At 46.6% G+C, this 22,282-nt stretch overlaps 1 protein-coding gene across 1 annotated transcript; it reads right to left on the bottom strand.

Moving 5' to 3' along the window:
• Window positions 1–365: 365 nt before the first annotated feature.
• On the bottom strand, window positions 366–21,948 carry LOC118769029 (cingulin-like). Its single transcript, XM_036516035.1, has 20 exons — window positions 21,750–21,948; window positions 12,950–13,948; window positions 12,747–12,844; window positions 12,279–12,348; window positions 10,529–10,638; window positions 9,872–10,004; window positions 8,759–8,971; window positions 8,340–8,488; window positions 7,196–7,316; window positions 6,511–6,723; window positions 6,065–6,220; window positions 5,245–5,493; window positions 4,717–4,887; window positions 4,290–4,451; window positions 4,045–4,134; window positions 3,817–3,900; window positions 3,308–3,426; window positions 2,986–3,094; window positions 2,661–2,824; window positions 366–1,766 (listed from the first exon to the last, which is right to left on the bottom strand). Exons 2-20 carry the CDS (start codon window positions 13,928–13,930, stop codon window positions 1,646–1,648), a joined length of 3,513 nt encoding a protein of 1,170 aa, XP_036371928.1. The 5' UTR covers window positions 13,931–13,948; window positions 21,750–21,948; the 3' UTR covers window positions 366–1,645.
• Between the last annotated feature and the right edge of the window lie 334 nt (window positions 21,949–22,282).

The following is a 22,282-nucleotide window of genomic DNA, read 5'->3' as shown; positions in this document are numbered from 1 at the left end:
ATACCATCCGCCAACATGTACACATAAAAATATTTGTAACATTCTCCAGCAAGTACAGTAATGAATGTATATTATTTTCTCTTAATATCACATGTATGTATATATGCTAATGTAGCTGGAATAATCTTGAACAAAAGGTTGTAACAGTTCATAAAAATCATATGCAGTAAATTGAGTTTTCAGGCTGTAACACGACATTTAACATACTGGATTTAAGAACCAGAAAGTAATTAGTAATACAATTATTTTCAAAACAACTTGTTAACATTAAAATTATAATCATTCTGTTTATTAATTATTAGAGGTAAGGCAAAACAATTCACATTTATCTTCCATAGGGAATTGCAAAAAAAGTAGAGGTGTGAAACAGAGAAGTAGAAAAAACAGATGAAGTTAGAGGAGTTTAAGGAGCCTTCAGGAGAACAATCAGGAGATGGAAGGGAAGAGACGAGTGAGAGAAAGAAAGAGGAAGGTAAGCAAAAAATTTGGTTACAGCGAGTACAAGATGCCAAGAATACTGGGAGTTACAAGCAAACGAGAGAGAAAAACTAAAAACACTGTATATTGCACATAACAGCTTCACAAGGCCTTCATAAAGTGAAACCACATTTGCTAAAAACTGTGGTAATTGATGTCAGCTATCACATAGAAAATCATTTGGTTATAATGGTTTCATACACTGGAAATTCTCTGTACATGAGGGTGTAATCCTTCATGAATATCTTTATTAAAGGGTGAACCACATACCAACAGTATGGGGGAAAGGTAAAGAGGAAGAAACAGGTAGACAGAAAACAGAAGCAGTTTTTAAATCATAATGTGCCTTAACACAGTGCACAAGGGAGACGTTTGTGTCAGTAGAAAATTATTTGTTTGTGCCATTTGGGCCCAGGTAGCACAGTTAAAGGCACAATAGTGTTAAACTCACGTTTTTGTGAAAAGATTTACAAACATCCATTTACAAGTGTAAAAACAGGAACATCAATAACAATATTAATCAGAAACTAAACCAAAACTAACTTAAAACATATTCAATACCCAGAGCTGAATGCAATAAAGGCTATCAAAGGCTGTTTAAAGGTCGATTGTAACTATGTAGTGTTTACGACAGGCGACTGCAGTTTCAAAATGAGTGACAGTTGCTTTTTGTTTCACATTCATACAACAGTAACGTAACAGTTTGTGTGTGCGTGTTTGTGAGAGACAGACAGAAATAAAGAACTCAGAAGTGTGTAACTGAGAATGAAACCAGTGTGAAAGAAATTTGAGTAACAGTGAACATGTCTAATTTTATGCCTGCATTATCTCCCCTGTTGATACCTCTAAGATAAAACAGTGTTGACCATTCAGGATGTTAATGACCGTGCTGTTCAGTGCAGTGTTGATGCATGGCGATACCCGATGGCTTCTGTGATTGTCTTCGCATTGTACCACAGTGCACCACCGTGCTGACCTACCCCATGTGCCAACACACCCCTCCAGCAGCTGGTTGTTCACCCCTGCCAATAGTGTGTTCCTGTCACTGTCCCTGGTTCAGAGCATCCATGAGTCCATCCACATGAGTACAGGCCAAGAGGCACAGAATTAACCCTATACCTTCACACTCTTTGAGCTGGTCGACATTCCCCTCCCCCCCCGGCTCGATCTAGCAGGTGCTGGTCTGTAGGTGGCGCTCTGACAGCATGGAGGCGATGCTGGACACGTCGTCCAGTCCGTCCTCATCCCCCGAGCTCAGGGTTGGACGACGCGCCTGCTGCAGCCTCCGCCTGGGACACAACAGGAGGGCAATGTCAGAGTAATGCATATCAATGCATGCAGCACGTAAACCTCCAACGTCATGTTTCATACATCTACATACACCATGTATTTTCAACACATTAATGACTTTGAAACATTTCAGTCTTTAGTCTAACAAACAACTGCAGTGTTTGCAGGGAAACCCCACACACAACCAGAGCTGTGAGCTTGAACTCATATATTCTGTCTGTCAATGGAATACAAAGAATACAAGTATGATACAGAGCTGCAATTATGGGCTCAGTGCTGAAGGCTCCCCCTGCTGGTGTCTTGTAGTACTGTGCTATACAATGCACAGCATTTTTTTGATCATCTCTTGCAACACACGGGAGAACGCCCTACAGTTTTTAATTAACAATGGCATTTACCATTACTCCTTTAATGTCATTGTTTGAGTTGCTCTGATTAATGCTGTTTTATATTGACAGTGTTGAAAATGGCACAATATGAGAAGTGGAGAGAAAGGCATTTATAGAAGGCAGACAGACCAGAGTGAAACAGGGCAGGTCAGGGGTGTATGTCAGAGGCAGATACATGCGCAGTAGTGGCCCAGTGCTGACAGGCCTACACAGACAAAGGGAAATGAGGGTAGATGGAGGAAGAGAGGAGAGAGAGGAAGGTGGGAGAAACAAACAAGTAAAGAGATAAAAGGAGACAATAGGGGAATGATATATAGAGAGTGTGGAAAAAATGAAAAAGAGGTAGAGAGAGAAGACAATTTAAGACTGAGGAGCAGTGAGCTGGATGAGGGAAAGGGAGTGGTATAGAGAGAGAGAGAGAGAGAGGGATAGGGACAGGTAGAGACAGAGGTATGGAGAGATGAGGGGAGAGAGAGAGAGAGATACAGATACGGGGGCACTGACTTGAGCTCGGCCTCCAGGGCGGCGACGCGGGTCTGCATAGCCTCCTTCTGCTCCAGCTGCTCCTCCACCTCTCTGAGCGCCTTCCTGCGCAGGCCCTCCAGACGCTCCACCTCGCCCTCGCCCTCGTCCACCTGCCGCTTCAGCGCCTTCACACGCAGGGACAGCTGCGGACACACAGCGGCACCGTACAGCAGGGACGTCAGGCACAGGGGGACAGCGGGCTTCTCTGTTCTGGTGCTGTACAGCTCTGACAGATTTGTGTTGGTGTGCAGTACAGTTAATGTCTCTTAGGCGGATGTGTGTGTTATAGGGTGTGTGGGGGTACCTGGTCCTTCTGTTCAGAGTGTCTCTGTCTCTCCTCTTCTAGTGTGATGTTCAGCTCCTTTAGCTTCCTCTCCAGCCGCCGCTGAGCGGCCTGCAAACTGCTCTTCTCCCTGAAACACACACACAGCACTGAGTGCTGCATATTGTTCCTCTCCCTGAGAGAGACGGAGAGAGAGAGAGTCTCTCTGACACTCACACTCACACTCACACTCACACTCACACTCACACTCACACTCACACTCACACTCACACTCACACTCACACTCACACTCACACAGAGCATGTCTAGGACAGTATCAGCAGCTGTGTGTGAGAGTCAGTACCTCTCCTCGCTGTACAGTCTGTCCTCCAACTCTTGCACTCTGTTCTCCAGGTGGGACACTCCAGTCGAGGGCCGCGACTGACCCTCCTTCTCCGCCAGACGGGACCTCAGATCCTTCAACTGATACGGACAGCGACAGAAGTAAGGGTCTTTATGTTGATAAAATAAAGACCAGGTAATAAATTCAGTTTTCATTTAATCACCTCCCATTTTCCAGCTTTATTTCCATACTGTGTTTTTACTGTTGCTCCATCTATTTGACATTTCTATTGCTTTCACAACTTGGCTGTATGATTGTTGCACAAGTAAATCCTATTTATATTTGATGACAAAAAGAGGGAGACAGCCATTGAATGGGAGGGGAAAAACATTCATAAACCAAAATTATGAAGAGTTAAGAAGGGGGTGAGTGAGAGCGAGCAAGTGAGAGAGAATGGGAAGAGGGGAGAGAGAGAACACGGTGACACTGGACTCCCTGCAGAGCTGCAGGTATGTCCCGAGGTCCTGTACCTGTCTCTCCAAGACGCCCTTATCCAGCTCCACATCCTGCCTGGACGACCGCTCCTGCATCAGCTCTGAGCGCAGCTGATCAATCTGTGGGAGAAACCAGCACAGAGAGGTAATTGTACATATGCAAATTTTTTACTATTCCGTAGCTGTAGGAGACGGAGAAGGGCAGAGAGAAAAAGCGGGTAGTCTGTGGACAGTACAGAGATCCTCTCCTATGCCATTCTGTACCTGCTCTCGACTGCGTGTGATACGGTCAGTCAGCAGCTCAGCGTTGGTCTTCTCTTCATCCAGGTCGATCTCCAGCTGCTTTACCTGATCCTGTAAAACAGATACGTTTGACCTTTTAACCCTCGCTTCTCTTCCCCTCTCCCTGCGTCCTTACCTCCCTCTCCACCTCTCTCTCCACAGTCTCACACCCCTCTCACTCCACTTAAACACAGCCTTTAAGCCCCGCCCCCCGCCCTCGGCCTCACCTCCAGGGCCCTGATCTCCCTGCTGCGGTCAGAGTGGGTTCCCCTCTCGCTGTCCAGCTCCTCCTCGGTGTGTTTGAGGCGGTTGGACAGCAGCTCCTTCTCCAGCTGGGCGCTGTCTCTCTGCTCGCTGCACAGCAGCAGCTCCTTCTTCAGGCGCGACACCTGAGGGAGGATTACGCAGGAACGCACGCTTACAGAGGCACTTTCATCCTCAGTCAGGTAACCCTCCAGGTATGAGAGTAAAAGTATCTCATGAAAATATGCTAGGAACACATTCAGTGTAGGAGTCTAGGAACACAACATGAACAGAATGACACAGATAGTAACTCATGACAAAATGGTGAGGTACCATCTTAAATGAAACTGCTTCCAAACAGCACCAAAATTAGCACATAAAGACACAGAGCTGCCCCCCTCTCTCCCTCACCTCCTCCTGCACGCTCCTTGCGGTGCCCTGCGCTCGCTGCAGCTCGGCCAGGCGCTCCTTGCCCTGCCGCTGAGCGTCCTGCAGCTCCCTCCTGGAGCGCTCGCGGTACTCCTCAAGCTGCGTCTGCAGGGACTGCACCGACTGCCGTGCCTCCGAGCTCAGCTGCTCCATCTGAGAGGGGGAGCGAACGGGGGAGAGCGGGGAACGAGAGGAGAGCGGGGAACGAGAGGAGAGATGGGACGGGGGAGAGAGGGGACAAGAGAGGAGAAAGCAAATGGGGGAGAGGGGAAGGAGTTGCACAAATATGGGGGAAAAGAAGGGGAAAGAAAGGGATTAAGCATTTATTCACTTCCAGCTACACACACTTTCTATTTTCATCCTTTTTGGGAGCAAATCAGTAAACGGCAATAGGGTTTCTGTAGCCTGTTGACGCATAGCGCCCTCTGGTGTATATAAACATTAAAACAGGCATGTGAACAGAACAATGTGGAAAGATGCGCTATGTTACACATGCATGCACGGCCGCACCTCCTTGCTGAGCTTCTCCAGCGCCCGGTCCAGCAGTCTCTTCTGCTCCTCCAGCTCGACCTTGCCCCTGCGCAGCCCCTCCTTCTCACGGTCGCGCTCCTCCAGGCGCCGGGCCAGCTCCTCCCGCTCCTGTCCCAGCCGCACCGCCCCGCGCCGGGACTCCTCCAGCTGGACCCGCAGGCCCCGGTTCTCCTCCTCCAGAGCGAGCTCCGCCTCCGAGCTCTGCGACGTGCTGGACTGCAGGCGCGTCTGGGGACGAGAGAGACGGCCTCAGTGGGGTCTGGTCCATATGCATCTACCCACTCATGAAGGCTGGGTTCACTCTCGCCTCACAAATTCTATACAGATAGCCTTTTGCCCTGTGAAATTATGCTTCCAGAACAGTACACTAACATTTCCACATACACAACTGGAATGTTTACAACATAACATAGGTGTGCTGTACATAACTGTCGCAAGTTGAAATCAATGCAATAAGAGATTGCTGGCCCTAACTCCTGTGACTCACCCTCAAGAGGTACAAATGTGGCTACTGCCCTAGGAGCAAGGGTAATGATTACTGAAAAGGCCTGTGTGTAACATAAGGAGCGATTATACATTAAGCCCAAGCTGGGTGAACAGTAATCCGAGCATGCCTGAACAGTAGAAAGCACTTGACTTGCGCCATTATTGAGCAGCATATGTTCTTACAGGAGCGCCATCCAGCAGTCTTTTGTTAATTAACAGTGGACCAGCACCAGAGGAGTAGAAGGCTGGACCTCCTGTCCCGCACTCCAAATCGCAGACTACACTGCGCTACCCTACAGTGTCTGAGTGTTACCTCCAGCCGCACGATCTTGTCCCGGAGGCGTGTGTTAGTCTCCTGCAGCTCCTGATGCTCCGTCTTCTGGGCCTGCAGCTCCCTCTGGGCTCCCGCCAGCCGGTCCCGCAGACGCTCCACCTCCCACCCCGCCTCCCGCTGCTCCTGGGACGGGGCCTGCGGTTGGAGGAGGTGAGTAATGCAGGAGGGATAGGGAGAGGGGTGGAGGTAACAGGTATGGGTGGGGATGAAAGGGCAGAGGCAAGGGAGGGGAGGGTACAAACAGCAGTTGAGAAACAGGCAGAGACGATAGTATAAGAGTGAGGGGAAAAGAGGAAGGCAGAAGGGGTGAGAGGCAGTCGGAGGAAAGAGGACAGAAGCACAGAGAACAAAGTACATTATTCACTCATTGTCTTGTACACTAAATACTTTCAGACAATGCGAATCATTTTAGTCAGACACTCAACCTGTTTTGCCTTTTCCAATGCCTTTGCGAGTTCCTCTTTATCTCTCTGCGATTGGTCCCTGTGTTTGTCAATTTCTTGCTTCAGCTCCACCTCCCGCTCCTGATTGGCTTTTTTCAGGGAGCTGAGCTCTGCTGCCTTCTTGTCCAGCTCCACCTTTAGCTGCTCCAGGTCCGAACGGGCCATCTTGAGGCTGTCCCGGCACTGATTGAGGTCCTGTAAACATTCACATACACCGTGATTCCGAGCGAAGTGGATTCATAGAATTACGCACTGCCGAAAACCCTATTCACACTAAACTGGGAATTATCCACAACTTCATTTAGAGTGAGAGGTTAGAGTAACAGAGTCAGAGCAATTAGAAGAAAAACACAGATAAGGGAAATGATTACAATAAATGAACAATTACTGAACCATATTTGCATCTGTAAGTTTGATGTGTGTGCGTGTGTGTGTGTGAGAGAATATTTGGCAAGTCTGCCTCACAAAAAAAGCCAAAAAGCATCCAAGACATTGCTTCATCTCAGCAACTAGAGGGCAAATGGGAACACAGGACATCAGACATCAAGTATTAGATATCAGATGCCATCTACACCTTTCTGTAGCAAGTATGGTTTATTGGGGATTTTTATGAAGTGTTCAAATGCATTTCTGTGTGTGTTAGGAGAGTGTGAAGATGTGTGCGTACCTTAGTGAGTGTTTGAGTATGGCTAGGGTCAGGAATCTGCTCCTTCATGGCGTTCAGTCTCTCCTGGAGGTCCTTCAACTCCTCCTCAAACTCCTCCTTCTCCAGACGAGCCTGCAGCAGCCTGCACAAACACAATAACTAAATGTAAATAACCAAGTAACTGTTACTCAATATGCTTACACAGCTATGCACAACACAGTGCAAAACAGGCATTTGCAACAGAACACTTAAATAGTACATGTGGCATACATTCTACACTCTCTCACTCACACAGACACACAGCTATATTATACACACTTGATGGGTTACACTTAATGTCCAAAAGTTCATTAAGGAACCGTTTCTCTTCATTGTCAGAGTGGGACCCATGTATGTGTACAGACTCATCAGTAATGGTCAGCTGTTAATATCAATCACAATAACTAGGCACACACATACAACACATATCTCAGTAGATCTGATATAAATCAAAACTTGCAGGATGGTGCAATAATTGAATATTCAATATAAATTACTAATGAAGTGTAATTGGATTAGAAAGGTATTGGAGGGTGACTGATTGAGTAATGTCAGAAAAATCTGATACGTCACAGTAATGGCCAACTACTTGACTAAACTCTAACTGGAGCTAAGCACTACGTGTGGCGTATGGACCCCTTACACTCGTGAGGTCCTGCGTGACCAGCCCCTGGTCGAGCGAGAACTGGACATAAAAAGGAGCCAAGTCAGTAAATGTGCAATGACTAGTGCCTGTCCACCAATAAAGTCGTAACAGGAGGAGGTACCTCATGCCAGGCCGACATGAGACACAGCATTATTTCTGTTCCCTAAAAAATCTGTCAACACATACAGGTAAATGAATAAAACAAATAAATGCAAATAAACTCAAGCTTCAAAACATCATGAATAAAAGTATGTTCTATTTATGTATTCTACTGACCCCCCCCCCCCCCCCCCCCCCCCCCACTCTCTAAAAGGAGAACGGACTCCTGTTTATATGTGAACTTGGTCTGAGAGGAGAACTATATCAGTTTCGTATGTGAACACGCTTCAGGAGTAGACGTCACTTGGGTGTGTGATCAGAGTGAAAGAGGACAGCTCACTCCCATTAGCGTGCGAGCGCACTCTGAAAGGAGAAACTCACTCCTGTTTGGTGCTGCTCAGCTCCTCTCTGGTGGAGTCCAGCTGCTCTCTCCAGTGGCCGTTGTCCTCTCTGCAGTCCTCCAGCTCCTTCTGCAGGGACAGCATGGTGGCGTTCACCCGCTGACGCTCCGCCTCGATGCCCTGCTGAGACTGACAGGGAAGGACACCAGGCTGGGAGGGTCAGTCGTGCTCCTGAGATCTGGGTGCTTTGCACACCATTTGCATCGGATACACAGACACTGCAGTGCATGTAAACACAGCAGGCAGCTCCTGAAACTGGCAGGATCGGCCTTCTTTGAGTGTGTGTCTGTGTGCATGTGCGTTTGTGTACAAGACCGACCCGTTTCAGGCTTTCCTTCATCGGACGTCTGTGCGTAGATGTATGCTTGCATATTCCAAGCGTGTGTGTGTGTGTATTACCTGTGAGACCTGCTCCATGGTGGTCCTAAGCCTCTCCATGTCCTGGCCGTACTGCTCTCTCAGGGCTTCTATCTCTTGGTCATGGGAGGCCACCTCGTCCTTCAGCGCCCCCTTCAGGGCAGTCAGCTCCCTCTCGCGCTGCCTCAGCGTCTCCTCCAGCCGTTGGTGCAGCATGGCTGCCTCGGACAGCTCTGCTTGCGCCGCCATCAGGTCCTGAAGGAAGGAAGGAAGGAAGGAAGGAAGGAAGGAAGGAAGGAAGGAAGGAAGGAAGGAAGGAAGGAAGGAAGGAAGGAAGGAAGGAAGGAAGGAAGGAAGGAAGGAAGGAAGGAAGGAAGGAAGGAAGGAAGGAAGGGTGGTGTGGGGTGTGGGGTGTGGGGTGTGTGGTGTGGTGTGTGGTGTGGTGTGGTGTGGTGTGTGGTGTGTGGTGTGTGTATTTGTGTGTATTTGTGTGTATTTGTGTGTATTTGTGTGTTGGGGGAGGGAGGGTGCACAGGAAAGAGCAGTAGAGAGGAATTCAGAGGCAGAGCAGGGGGCACAAGGAGAGTGAAAGAAAGGAATATAAAGGAAGGAATGAGGAAGAGGGAGAAACCAGGGACACCAGGGCACAAACATGGGAGGGAAAAGAAAGGAAAGAATTTTGTTAATCAGGTTTCTAAATGAAACAAAGGCCCGAGCTGAGAGGGGATACACTGAATGCTGATGAGAGTTTTCATTTCCCTTCTGTTGATAGCAATACCGGAATACTGTACAGGGCATAACATCCACATCCAATATTGCACTGGAAAAAAAAAACATTTGTTTAACAATTCAAAGAATCATTTTGACCATGTCAGATGTTGTACATAGCACACCACGAAACAGATGTTTGAAATGAATAGTTCTGTTTTCATGTGGCAGTCAAGTAAAAAGGTCCTTCTGAATGCGGATTACTCAAAACATCTTGGAGGGACACAGTCATTCAGCTTTGGAATGTGTCATTTCCCCTGCATTCACACTGGCCCAATCTGGCTGTGGCAGGAGACAAACACTGACCTCGTGAGAGAGGGAAACCAAAAAAAAAGCTAGTATGATAGAGAGAGAGCGAGAGAGTGAGAGAGAGAGAGGGGTGCGTACCGTCTGCAGAGCGTCTGGCTGCGGTTTGTCCTCTGCTACCCTCCGCAGCTCCTCCTGCTGCTCAGCCAGCTGGTCCTCCAGCATTCGCCCCCGCGACTCGGCCACCTCCCTGTCCATCCGGAGCTGCGTCAGCCTGCAGGGGGGACGCTGGGATTCAGATTTTCCCCTCAAGAGAGCGTGACTGATCATTGGTTTCACTGCACTTCTTAGGTGAAGGCATTACAGGGAATAATCTTAAATTTGGATGTATATAATTGATATATTTTTTTTGATATATTTTTACTTTGCGCTCGTACATGCCCATGCTGTGTGCTGCAGATTTTCAGGCATGTTTATGTGAATTAAACTCATTACGATTTTATAGCGACACTCAGGGATTTTTTTTGAGGATGGCAGCTCCATGCTGCCTTGTAAAAGCTGCATGTTGCTAGCTGCACTGCACGTGTTTACCTGACATTTGCAGATTTTTACCTGCAACTGACCGTAGATGAGGTATGTGCCACATCCTTAATTTATTAATTCATTAATTCATTCACTTATTCACATCATTGCGGTTTTACCATTGAGCCCTACGCTTTGCCTGGGATTTTCTAATGTCCCATATGTCCCTCTAGATAAAGGCCCTTACACCGGCCCTCCTCCCTGCCCATCTCTTACTCGGTGTGGGCCTGGTGTAGCTCTTCGTTCTTCCGGTCCAGCTGCTCCTGGAGGCGCAGGTTCTCATCCAGGCACTCCTCCAGCTCTGCCTTCATGGTCTGGTTGGTGGTCTGGGGAACATGGCAACATGTTGGTCACATGACTGCACAGCTACAGCCAACACTGCTGTATAACGGATCTCTGGTGCTCTTACAGGACAAATCTGTGGAGTAGTGGTAACTACAGTGGTCCAAACCTGGCCCTTGCAACTATGCAGCAGAACATCTAACCAGAGACATTATTGATTATAAAGCTAAAAAGACCCAGGTTCCTCACTTAGGGAACTAATCATTTCCTTGCACAGACACCTGCAGGGGCTAACAGCCCCTTCTGAGTTGTACTCAGAAACCCTTCTGAGCTCCACCTTTAAACTTCTGCAGCAGCCTTAGCCAACCCACAGGCAGTGATCTGCAATTAACTGAAGTTGCGGCACCAAAACCATGAGGTCTGATCAGGGAATCAAACACTGGCCTTTCCCGAAAGGTTCAGATCACAGCAAAATCAGAATCACCAGAGGGCCATCCAGTCATCTAACATGATGGTTACTACAGCCCAACAGCTGATGCATGACAAGAACATGACAGAACGCCCCGCATGCCAGAGCGCCACCCTGTGGTAAAATTTCACTACTCAATAGAACAGCACAGCACACACCATTAAATTCTCCAAGGACAACCTCATACCAACTGTTTTTCATTAACCAAAAAACCCTCTTGGAGGGTCCTGGCCTGGAGAACCATATGTATACTGGGTTTTGCTCCAACGTATGCTCTTAATTTTTTTTATTTGCACAATACTATTTTGGTCCAAATATTCCAAAGGGTTTTTGTTCTGCCCAAAATATGTATTTTAATCCAGGGTATTTTTGGAAATGCACAGGTACAAATTTATCTGCTAAATTAACTGAATGAACCAAGTCAGTCATGGGTATCAGCTGGATGCTGCAACAAAACCAACATATACACAGTCCTCCAGCAACTGAGTCTGATGCACCTGCCCAAAAACCTTTCCACGTCAGGTGGGCTGTCACCCAGGTACAGGGTCAATTATTCTACTGGACCAATTACTCCAATACATCAGCTGGAGAGTCCCACTGGCTCCATCTCACACACACACACACACAGCACCACATCAGAAGCATAAGCCCTTCTCGCTGTTTGTGGGCTCAGCCGGTTGTGCAGGTTGCTGGAACAGCTCCCCTGAGTTGCAACACTTCCTCAGGCCAGCCCTGGCACTCAGTGAGGTTTAATGCCAACATCTAATGCCCACGGGAGCTGGTTTTAATTGAGTCTGAGGGGAACAGTTTATTGGAAAGCTTTGATTGGAATGAGAACCAGAGCGGGTTCACAGGGACCCCCTGGAGAACACTAACGGGGGAGCAGGTAAATTGATTCAGTCAAGGCAGGAATTACTTTCAGTCCAGTTGCTGAATGGAAAAATAGTGCTGACTGCAGATCTACTGCAGTAAAGTGAACTGAGACAGAAAGAAAGAGCGCTGTAATCCATGATGGGCCATTTGAGATTAGTGGGTAACCACGACACACCATGTGCCCTGACATCTGTACACACACAGACACACAACACCAAAACCAAAAGGGACTCATTTTCCAATATAAAACGCCTCTCGGTGTTGATCACAGGGATATCCAAATGTATTTGAAATACTCAAAAACATGATATACAGTAGCCATGACAACGATCCTGTACATACCCCGAGTCCTTGGATCTTCTCAAAAACGAGGTCGACTTTGCGTTTGGTGGCCGATTCACTTTCATTGGTCCTGGGGCGGTTAGAAGGAAATGGCAGTAGAGTAAGAGGGCAAAAATTCTAAGGATATGGTAGCTGTGCTTTTATAGGGGTGATATGGTGAGCAAAATTAGGCCTGAGAAAATTGTACTAAAAACAAGGGCAGCACTGACCCTTTTCCCTTCCATAACTTGAACTATGAATGCAATATCATGTGTCAAGTGTGAGGCACAGGGGTTTATGGTAACCATGTCCTATTATTTAGCAGACGTAGAGGTAGAGGGTTTCAGTTAGAGTTAGGGTCAGGCTCGGGAGACAATGGGGGTTTTAGTTACATTTGTATCCCAGTGATATTCCAATGAGAAGGTGAAAGCTATGGGGTAATTTGGGGATGACATTTTCTCATTCCAAGTGTCACTCGGCTAAACTTACCCCTCCTTCAAAATGTTGTAAATGGCTTGTTTGATTTGGTCTTCCTTACTGGTTCCCTCTGTATTTTGACCCTGGTCCCTCAGCAGGTCAGGAGTAACCTTCAAAAAGGTTATAGGGTCAAAGGCCACAATAAAATGCACAACACCCGCATTTCATGTGGAGGGAGGCTATGATGTCACTCCACCCTTCACCTGATCACTCACCTGCTTCTCAGCCTGGCTGACTGGCGCAGTCTCCCTGGCAACAACCCTCCCTGCTGACCAACTAGATGGTGTGGAGGCTAGGGGGAGGGCCATCGCTCTGGAGACGGATCCAGAGCTCCGCCCTAGGCTGCTACAGGAGGAAGCGGAGGAAGGAGTTGGGGAGCTGTAAGGGTTTGGGGAGGGAGGGGAGGGCAGTGATAGTGCCTCTGGGACACCATCATGGATGTCCAGGCTGGTGGAGCGCTTCGGTTCCTCCATCTTAAGTCGGGCCCGGGCTCTGGAGTGGCCCTTAGCAGCACTTCCTGTGCCACTGCCATCAAACTTACTGATCAGCCTGTTGATAGGAGTGAGGGACTGGGTGTCTACAGCTGGGGTGAGGTCTTCCTCCATACAAGTGACCGGAGGGGGAGGTTCAGGGAAGGACTCTGGGCATGGTCCTACCTCCTCCTTCTTCTTGTCTCCGTTAGATGCTACGGAGGTGGGTCCCTGACCCTCTTTCTTCTTCTCTTCTCCTTCCCCTGCCCCTCCGTGCAAAGTCCCACAGCTCCCAGACCGCCCATCCCCCGGGGGTCTCATTATTTGTCCTCCGAAGTCCAGCCGAGCCTCCTTCTCCAGCAGGGAATCCTGGGATTTTGCACGGCCCAGGCCGCTGGCCTCCCCCGAGGGAGGGTATGGGTTCTGGGGATCTTGTTCGGTTTTCTTCCTGGGCAGGCTGCTGAAGGCTGGGGCGGAGCCGGAGCTTGGGGGCTGGCTCTTCAGCTGCACTCCATACGAGTCCCCCTTCTCTCCTTCCTTGAGGACCACATAGGGCTGTCCCGCGATGCCCTGGACCCGGACAGCCACGCCATATTTGGAGGAGGGGGTGTTCACGCTGGCCTTGCCCCCTGGGTACCCCCCACCAGTGTCGTGCAGGTCCTTGATGAAGCGGATCTGGACGCCGTAGTCCACGGGGGGCTTCCTGTCTGCAGAGATGGAGCTCATGATGGGGTCCCGTTTAACCTGGAAGGGAGCGAGGGAGGAAAAGAAAGACAAATACATTCATACAGTGGTATGTTTCACTCTCAGCTAAACGAAAAGACAACTGTAATTATGACAGGCAACCCAAGCAATGTTGCCGAGTCAGGATGACGACTGCAGATTCGTGCGAACTACAACTACCAGTGTCGCTGAATCAAGCCCATCAACTCTTTCCATCTCTCCATCACCTTCTGTGGATCCCTGTGCATAATTCCAACTCATTCTGTGTCCATTCCTCTCTGAACCATCCCTCTGTGGGTCTCGCACCCCAGTAACTCTTTTGAACCCCCCACTGAGACCCACCAGGGGGCAGTAATATGTGGGTCACCACCAGAGCAAAGACTCAACTATGCACTGGCACTTCCTCACACATGCGTACACACACAGGCACAAACACACACACACACACACACACACTATGTAGGTGTGAATATTTGTTGTGGCAATACAGCAGAGTAACAGTGGTGTCTAGAATCTGTAACTGAAAATGCTGTATGAACAGGCGATATGAAGCAAACAGGATATCAGCACAAAGTAACATATGGAACATAGAATACAAAAAGAAAGTTAACTGTTGATCATAGCACAGGATTGGAAACCCCCAATATGCAGTACACTGTGTGGGCAAGCTGGGAAACGACAAATACGGGAAACGCTCACTCGCTCTTCCAAAGACACAAACATGTTATGCACTCTGGAAGGAGGAAGCAAGGAACCTTTCGAAAAGATGTCATTCTGTTGGCATTTAACCTCAGGCTGTCAGGCACCTATGACTGAACTTTGACTATGACCAAGAACTTTGTCTGTGACCTTCATACACCATTAACTTGGACCCAGCCTGCTCCCCTACCCCCTGTCACTTGATTGATTCACTCTCCCCATTACAGCAACACTAAACCTGTAACATCTCTGAAATATCTGGATATCCTGGTTACCCTGCATATCCTGGTTCTGTACAGGACAGGATATCATACCAGGTTTACAGCTCATCCTGGTACTCTCCACCCTCTCGCTCATTCACCTCTCTCCTCGTCACCTGACCCACATACTTACAGTAACAGTGGCCTCCAAATGCGGTCACACCACCAAAAAAAATTTCACAAGAAAACATGGGATTTGCAAAACTAAATATGCAACATTTTAATACTACCAACGTGTATTTTAAACAATGTTTATCAGCTTTATTCTCACTCCTGGAATTGTGTTTTTTTTCTGCATCTGCCTTCAATTTTCATTACACACAACGTTTCCTCTAGTCTTCCATCAGGTTTCGACATGTATAAAGGCTCTTTTCAATTCAGCTATGAGACTAAAAAAATGAAACCGAGGGAAAAAAGGATATTCTCCAATTGTTGCCCTTGGGTTAACTTTTTCTCTCCCAACTATTTTTCTCAAAGCACTTTGGGGCAAAAAAACTTCTAGAATGCATTCTCTGGCAGGGCAATAATAGATAATGGATTCACTAGATCTGCCTATCAGTTTCCCTCAAAAAAGCTGTCAGATCTACTTTCAGCCAAGACCAGCCAAGCATATGGTGGGATGACTTTGTCACATCTTTATAAAACTTGATCTGCTATCCCCTTCCTGACGTACATACAAATGCAGGCTCAATACTGTGCACATGAGCCACGTTCCTACATACAACTTGAGTTCCGGCGGGGTGGATTTTGATGCAAATTGTGAACCCATAAACCCCGGCCGGGGATGCAAAGCAGTCAAGCCATTGTGGTCATTTCCCCATCAAACAAGTTAACACACAAGCAGTACAGCATGTGTGCCTGCAGCCTACAGTAGAAATAAGATGGCACTGTCAGATATGCCCAACCAAAACTGGAAAAACTCCTGGCTATGCCAGCAAGACAGAGAATTTATGCAAGGGCCCATTCCCATTGTATCAACAGCTGTCATGTTTTGCCTAAAATAAACTAGCATTATTGTGTCGTTTTCTCGCTGTAATCCATTATTTAAGTCTACAGCATGCTGCTAAAGTAAGGAGCAAGCACAATCAAGTGCACGGTCCTTTACACTCCCTCAATTTAAAACCTTGAGACTACACTTGACTGTCATGGCAACTCGGCTACACTTACTGAATGCTACAGAATCCAGAAATGGAAGCATATCAGAGGACAGCGCCTTTTGAAGAAATGTCTACAACACTGCAACAAAAACTGTGCCAAGCAGATATACATAATATTTCAGCTACACAAACTCTTCATACTGATAAAATAAAATGTACAAATTGTCAAAAAAAAAAAAAACTTACTACAGGCAGAAACTGAGTGAATGTATCAATGTTTTTCTTTTTTCCATGAATTACTGGTGTGTAGCTTCAGCCTTTTATAGGGCTGGTGGTCAAGGCACCATGCCAGTAAGAACTGAAATGTACTTTCAGCACTATGCATTCCAATACTCCATTACAGTTCCCGAGAAAAAAAAAAAAAAGTTCCCTCAGTGTGTTTAACAACTGAACCATTTTATTCATTACTTGCAGATTATACGAAATTCACATCACAGTACTAATTAGTGCTCAGAGCTGCTCCTGGTAAAATGCAGCCTTTGAAAATAAATTTCCCATTTAACAAGACAATCTAGCTGAAGTTTTAGATTTTATGTATCTAAGGGAACTTCATTAAGTTTAACATAGCAAGCACATGAAGGCAGAGGCCCTTACAAGTATGATTCATTAGGGCTTGCTGCTTCCAACCAAACACTGGATATTATTTTCAAATGGAACCACCCCAGGTGCCTTTAGCTTTACAGTGTGCCAGTCACTCTCCTGAGCCACAATCGGATGATGGTCAGGAGACTTCAGTGCACTTTATTTCATTCCTGCACATTCATGGATCTTTATATTGTGTGGAGTGGGTAGATACAGTGGGATGAGCCGTGAAGATCATTTACAGATCAGTGAATCTGCACTAAATCTTTGCAGAAATTGATTTAAAAAAAAAAACACACAAAACAAAAACAAGCAAGCATGTGTTCTCGGTTGCTGGCTCCTTCCCTCTGTGTGTCAGTGTGTCAGAGGCAGCTGCAGTACACAGCTGATCTCAGAACAGCCAGAGCGTGTGTGTGTGTGCGTGCGCGCGCGCGTGCGTGTCGGGGGGGGGGTTGCATTCTTCATCCTATTAGACCACATGATGTGGGGCAGAAAACAGCAGCAAGAATGCTGAGAATGCGCGCTCTCTCCAGCTCTTTATCCCTCTTTACAGCACCTCCTCAGACCCTTTCTGCACATCCCTCTCTCCCCACATGACTGGACTGATGCAGCTTCCCTTTCACTAATCCACTCATCTTTCTACTGCACCTACCATTCTGTCCTAATGCTTTTGTATCAAAATGTGTGTTAAACTGTTTGGATGTTTACCAAAGCACTGGGCTGACATTCCAACAATAGACATGAATGAGTAGTTACAAGCAAAGGTGCATTTGTGCGCAGTACAGCAACTACAATGGAAACGCGTTAAAACGGATTAGATCAGATTAGATAAAATTAGATTAGATTACAAGGTAAAACAGACAGCACTCTGACCCTGGCTTTAGGAACTACCATGTAAACAGTGTGCAGTGTCAAAGCTGGGGTTTGGCCAAGGTAATTTTTTTGGCCTCCAGGGCCTCTCGCCAATGTAACTTTACATCTCTATGAATATCAGTGCCGCGGTCCTGTTTTACGTGTGGCCTAGCAAACAGCCAAGGTGAAAAAAACACAGAACCTCCCACAGAAACCCGGACAAATGAGAACTGGACAAACTAGAAAAACTCCCACTGACAGGGAGGATGGAAAGGCAAACTAGAAAAACTCCTACCTCAGAGTGAGAATGGAAAAGTTTGTATAGAGAGAGAACTGGCTGATCCTGGCACAGTCAGGTGTCTAGGCATCTCCCTGTTGTGCTGTGGTTCTCGTAATCATTAACAGTGTAATCCTATTTGCATTAAATAAATCTTTTATTCTGCATCACTCAATAATTGTCTTATAAAGTTTTTGTAACTTTCACTGGATGAGGGTGTTACCTGAGTTTCATGTGATGATGTTGTAATAGGTTGGAGACTTGCTCTTCCTGCTCCTGCCATCCTGCACCTACCCACAATGCACTGCAGCCACTCTAGCTCATGGTCATGGGGTATTTTGTTACAGCCTAAAGCAGAGGTGTTAAATGTGCCTGTTTGAGGGCTTGTGTCTATGCTGGTTTTTATTCCACCCAACATCTGGCCCACTTAGTGACTGGTATCAGGGACATGTAATGTTCAGTTGTACTGTTTTTCTTTAACAATACCAAATGTGTCAAATCATTTGGGCTAGTTGATGATTTAAAGAAGAGGAAGGAGCAAAAAGCCTGCACACACACCGACATTGTAAGAATTTTTGGAACGTCCATTGTAAACTGTCTTCTTACCTTTTTAAAATCAGCAGCAGTTTATAACACAATCAGCATTGGCCAGACATGTAATTGGGAGTTGAAATGAAATTTTTAACTTAATGTTAATACACTGGAAAGACTCTGAAGATGACACCAAGGGCAGTGGTCATTTGAGGAAACCCACACCAGGTACTTTAAAAGGCTGACTTATTAATGCTTTCACTGGGTTTTACCTTCTCAAAAAAGGAACCCTAAATGCCCTTTACATGTAGTTTTGCTATGAGCATCTTGGTTTAACACTGGTTAGTGTACTATACCTAACATAACTTACCTGCTCTGATTATTGGGTTTCTGCCAAGCTATTCTCTTTGCTGGGCATGAGACACCAGAGTCTGACTGGGATTCACAGCTACTCAACAATGCTTCCCACTACCCCTAATGAAGATAAGCTCCACTGATGAGCACTCAAGTGTACCCTTACAGTAAACTGGCCATCGGTTTCCCATTTTGTGCTGCAGTGAACCAGGGAGTCTTGCTAAGAACAGTGACAAGCGCTGCATTGTGATTTATAATGGCGCAATTCGCAGGGGGCCTCCAGTTCACTTCTAGTTTGGGGGGCTTGCTCACTGCAGCTTGTGTGTTGCAGCCTAGTGCTGTGCTGTTATAACTGTGCTATGATACAAACAAGCGTTCATTTAACCCCACCTCCTCCTACAGGGGGTGGGGTTAAATTACAACAGGCACCTGTTCACTGGGACGGTGTACCTGCAGAGGTGTCCCCAGAATCAGCCGTCTAAAGACATTCCCTCCAGGGGCATGCAGCCCTCAACCTGGAAGGCTGCAGCCCAGTAGGGCATCCAGCCTGCATTAAATGGTCTTTAAATGACTGAACCTCCGGTGAGGTCAGCTCAATTGGCTCCATCACAGTAGCAATTACCTGAATAAAGTGGTTAGGCTCTCTGGAGGCTCACTGGACACACTGAAACAGGATGGGGCTCCCAGCTCAATTCCAACCCCCATCCCCCCAATTTTCCTAAATTAAATTGTGACCTACATCTTTGCTGAGGTTAAGTACAAAAAAAAAAAAAGTCAGACTTTGGTTGCCATAGAGATGGGAGAAAAGCACAGGGAAAAGAGGAGCTCTGTCCCTTTCTGTACCCCCCCCAGTCTCCCTCCATCTCAGCCTCCCTGTTAGTCCCCCCCCCAGAAAGGAATGCCACTAGACAGGATGGCCTAAAGCCCCCCTCTCCCCCCCCCCCTCCCTCTCTACCTAACGCACAAGTGAATGGAGTCCCACAATCCTGCGGATTTCCAGGCTCGCTAAACTGTAAACTGCTAAATCACCCGCTACTTAACCTGATTAAAACCTAACGTTTCATCCAATTAAACAATCAGGGGTTTGGATGAAGCAGAACCCAAGGGATTGAGGCAGCAAACTGCTTTCCCTACCCAACAAACTGCCGTTTACATGTTAATTTTTCTTCCACAGATCTACCTTGCGCTGTTCCATGCTCTCCATTCCATATAAATAAAAGGTGTACCACGTTGAAAGAATTCTGTTCATCCCTCTATTGCACATCATCGTGAGATTGGTGTGATGAGCATTATCAAAGCAGTTCGTTAACATGTGGATGGAAACCGTCCTAATCCAAAGCAGTATGAGCCATTTCTGGTTTTACAAGAAGCAGGCGAGAGTACTCGCTGCCACAGAGTACTCAACAGGCATTACCACTCAGTATACCAACTTACCCACTGTAGGACCTGGAATGGCTCAAACTGTGATGCGTTAGGAGCGCCATTCCCATCACTGCAGTATTAGACACATGAAAGTGCAGTCAAAAATAATCCCTGATCTGAAAGACAACTGTTTCTCAACGACAGTTGCTCAATAAGAAAAATCAACGAACATGTTATACATGATACCACACATAAAGCAATCATTAGCCTTAGATATTGTAGATCTCACTATAAAGATCACTTCATATCTGCCATGGCATGCTGTCACAGGCATGGAGCCATTCCCATAAGTGTGTGTATGGTGTTTCAAGCAACCCAGAGCTCTCAGCAGGGTCCCAGACTACCGCACATGTATCTTACTTGTATTTGGTAGCATCTTAATTACACCAGTTTACTACATTGGAACCTCAATTCCCTCATCCTCAAAACACTCCTTCACAAGGCTCACGCTGTGGTAAACTTATACTTGCATCCTGAAATTGGCTGCCTAAAATAAACTCTCAAAATAAACACTCAAACTGTGCTATTCGGCAAAAAGCATTACTCATTACAGGTATTCATTTCAATAGATGGTGAGTCAAAGGTATGCATTTCAGTAGATGTGTTAGAACAATAGCCCACGTGTGCCAATAGAATGTCATTGCACGTTAAGATGTCATTCATCTTCACGGCATCTCAACACAATAAACCGCGTCAAGCAGGTCGAGTTTTGGTCACCGCCTGCACTTTTAGTTTTCAGGGTTTTTTTTTAGGTTACAATATACATGGTAAAATTCCATTTCGGTTTTTGGAAACCAAGACGGGCCATTTCCTGAGTTAGTAAAAATTGATCCAACAGGTTGTTCATAAAAAGATACAACATTGGCGTTATTTTAAAACAACCAAGCGTGCGTCTAGAAACTGCTTGCACCACCAGTGTGACTAAAACGAGAAAGCGATTTAAGTCGCAATGAATATGCATGTCGCATTCCTGGCGTGTGTGTGTGGTCGCTGAAAGCCAGCGCAAGGTATGCCCGATCTTTCGCCGTCCCGAAATTGCGTCACACCGTCACCCATTCAGTATCGGTTCAAGCGAAACTCAGTACGCACACCAACAGCATATGTTAGGGACAAAAGCGCCTGGTTCCATATACAACGTCTGTCTTAGAGACCATTAATGTTTCATGCGTTTATGGGCTTTTCTAACCCAGACCCAACTAAAACCAAACCTATACTCAAGTGTTGATACAAACACATCGACGTTATTACAACATCATCGTTTGCCCAAAAATATTTTTGTAAACTACCTGTATGCGCATCATGGACGCGTGACAGCGGATAGAAAGCAGCCAAACCTGATTAATAACACAATGTGAAAATCTTATTTCAAAACAGACAGCATTTTCCATTAATGTGTGTTAGCTACTGACGTCTGTTAGCTCTGCAGTAGTACAAACGGTCCGGGTATCGACAGCAGCTGCTACGTTTACACTGATGAGCAACAAGGAGCTACAGGTGTTGCACCTGCTCCGTCCGAGTACAGAGTCACTCGCTGACGCTAGCCGCATTAGCTACAAAACGATAAACAGTCAGTTTAGGATTCACACATCTCTGATCACCTCAAGGGTGTCACAAGCCCGAATCGCCAAACTAAGAGTGACAGCGAAGAAAGGGGGTAACGTATAAACATCGTAGGCGTGTTACAATACCTGTGTGTGATGTGGAGTCTCAGACGTTAATCGCGCTACCTTTAGTTCTCCTTGGTCATTAGGTCAGCAAACTGAAAGTATACGAATTTCTGTGTTGTGTTTCTGAGGGGGGGAACGAAGAAATACGGATAAATAATGCGGCCGCACGTAAATCCACTTTCGGCGGAGAGGCAAATTCTTTCTCCCAATGCAACCTGTTAGCTACCTTTCCAACAAATAGCCGTAATCCCGCCTACGGGATGATCCCATTGGTTTAGCACAAAGTAAAAGGTGGTACCTGGAAATATATTACTTCTTTAGCATTGGCGGGGCAATTATGTCAATCTGCACTGAATGATTTGGAGGGTGGGTCTCCTGTTGGTTTACTTTGCTATCAATCAAGTACAGATTTCTTTTCGCCTCATTATAATCTCTGACGCAACTGCAGAAATAACCTGTATTCTTGGAGGGATTGTAAATTAGTAAAATGATTTTCGTAAGACTACCTGGTTCCTTGATTTTACATCGATTAATTTAGTAGCCTACCCATACGT

This window comes from Megalops cyprinoides, chromosome 21, assembly GCF_013368585.1.
Source record: "Megalops cyprinoides isolate fMegCyp1 chromosome 21, fMegCyp1.pri, whole genome shotgun sequence".
In the NCBI taxonomy this organism is placed as follows: domain Eukaryota; kingdom Metazoa; phylum Chordata; class Actinopteri; order Elopiformes; family Megalopidae; genus Megalops; species Megalops cyprinoides.
This window is presented reverse-complemented; position numbering and strand designations above follow the sequence as displayed.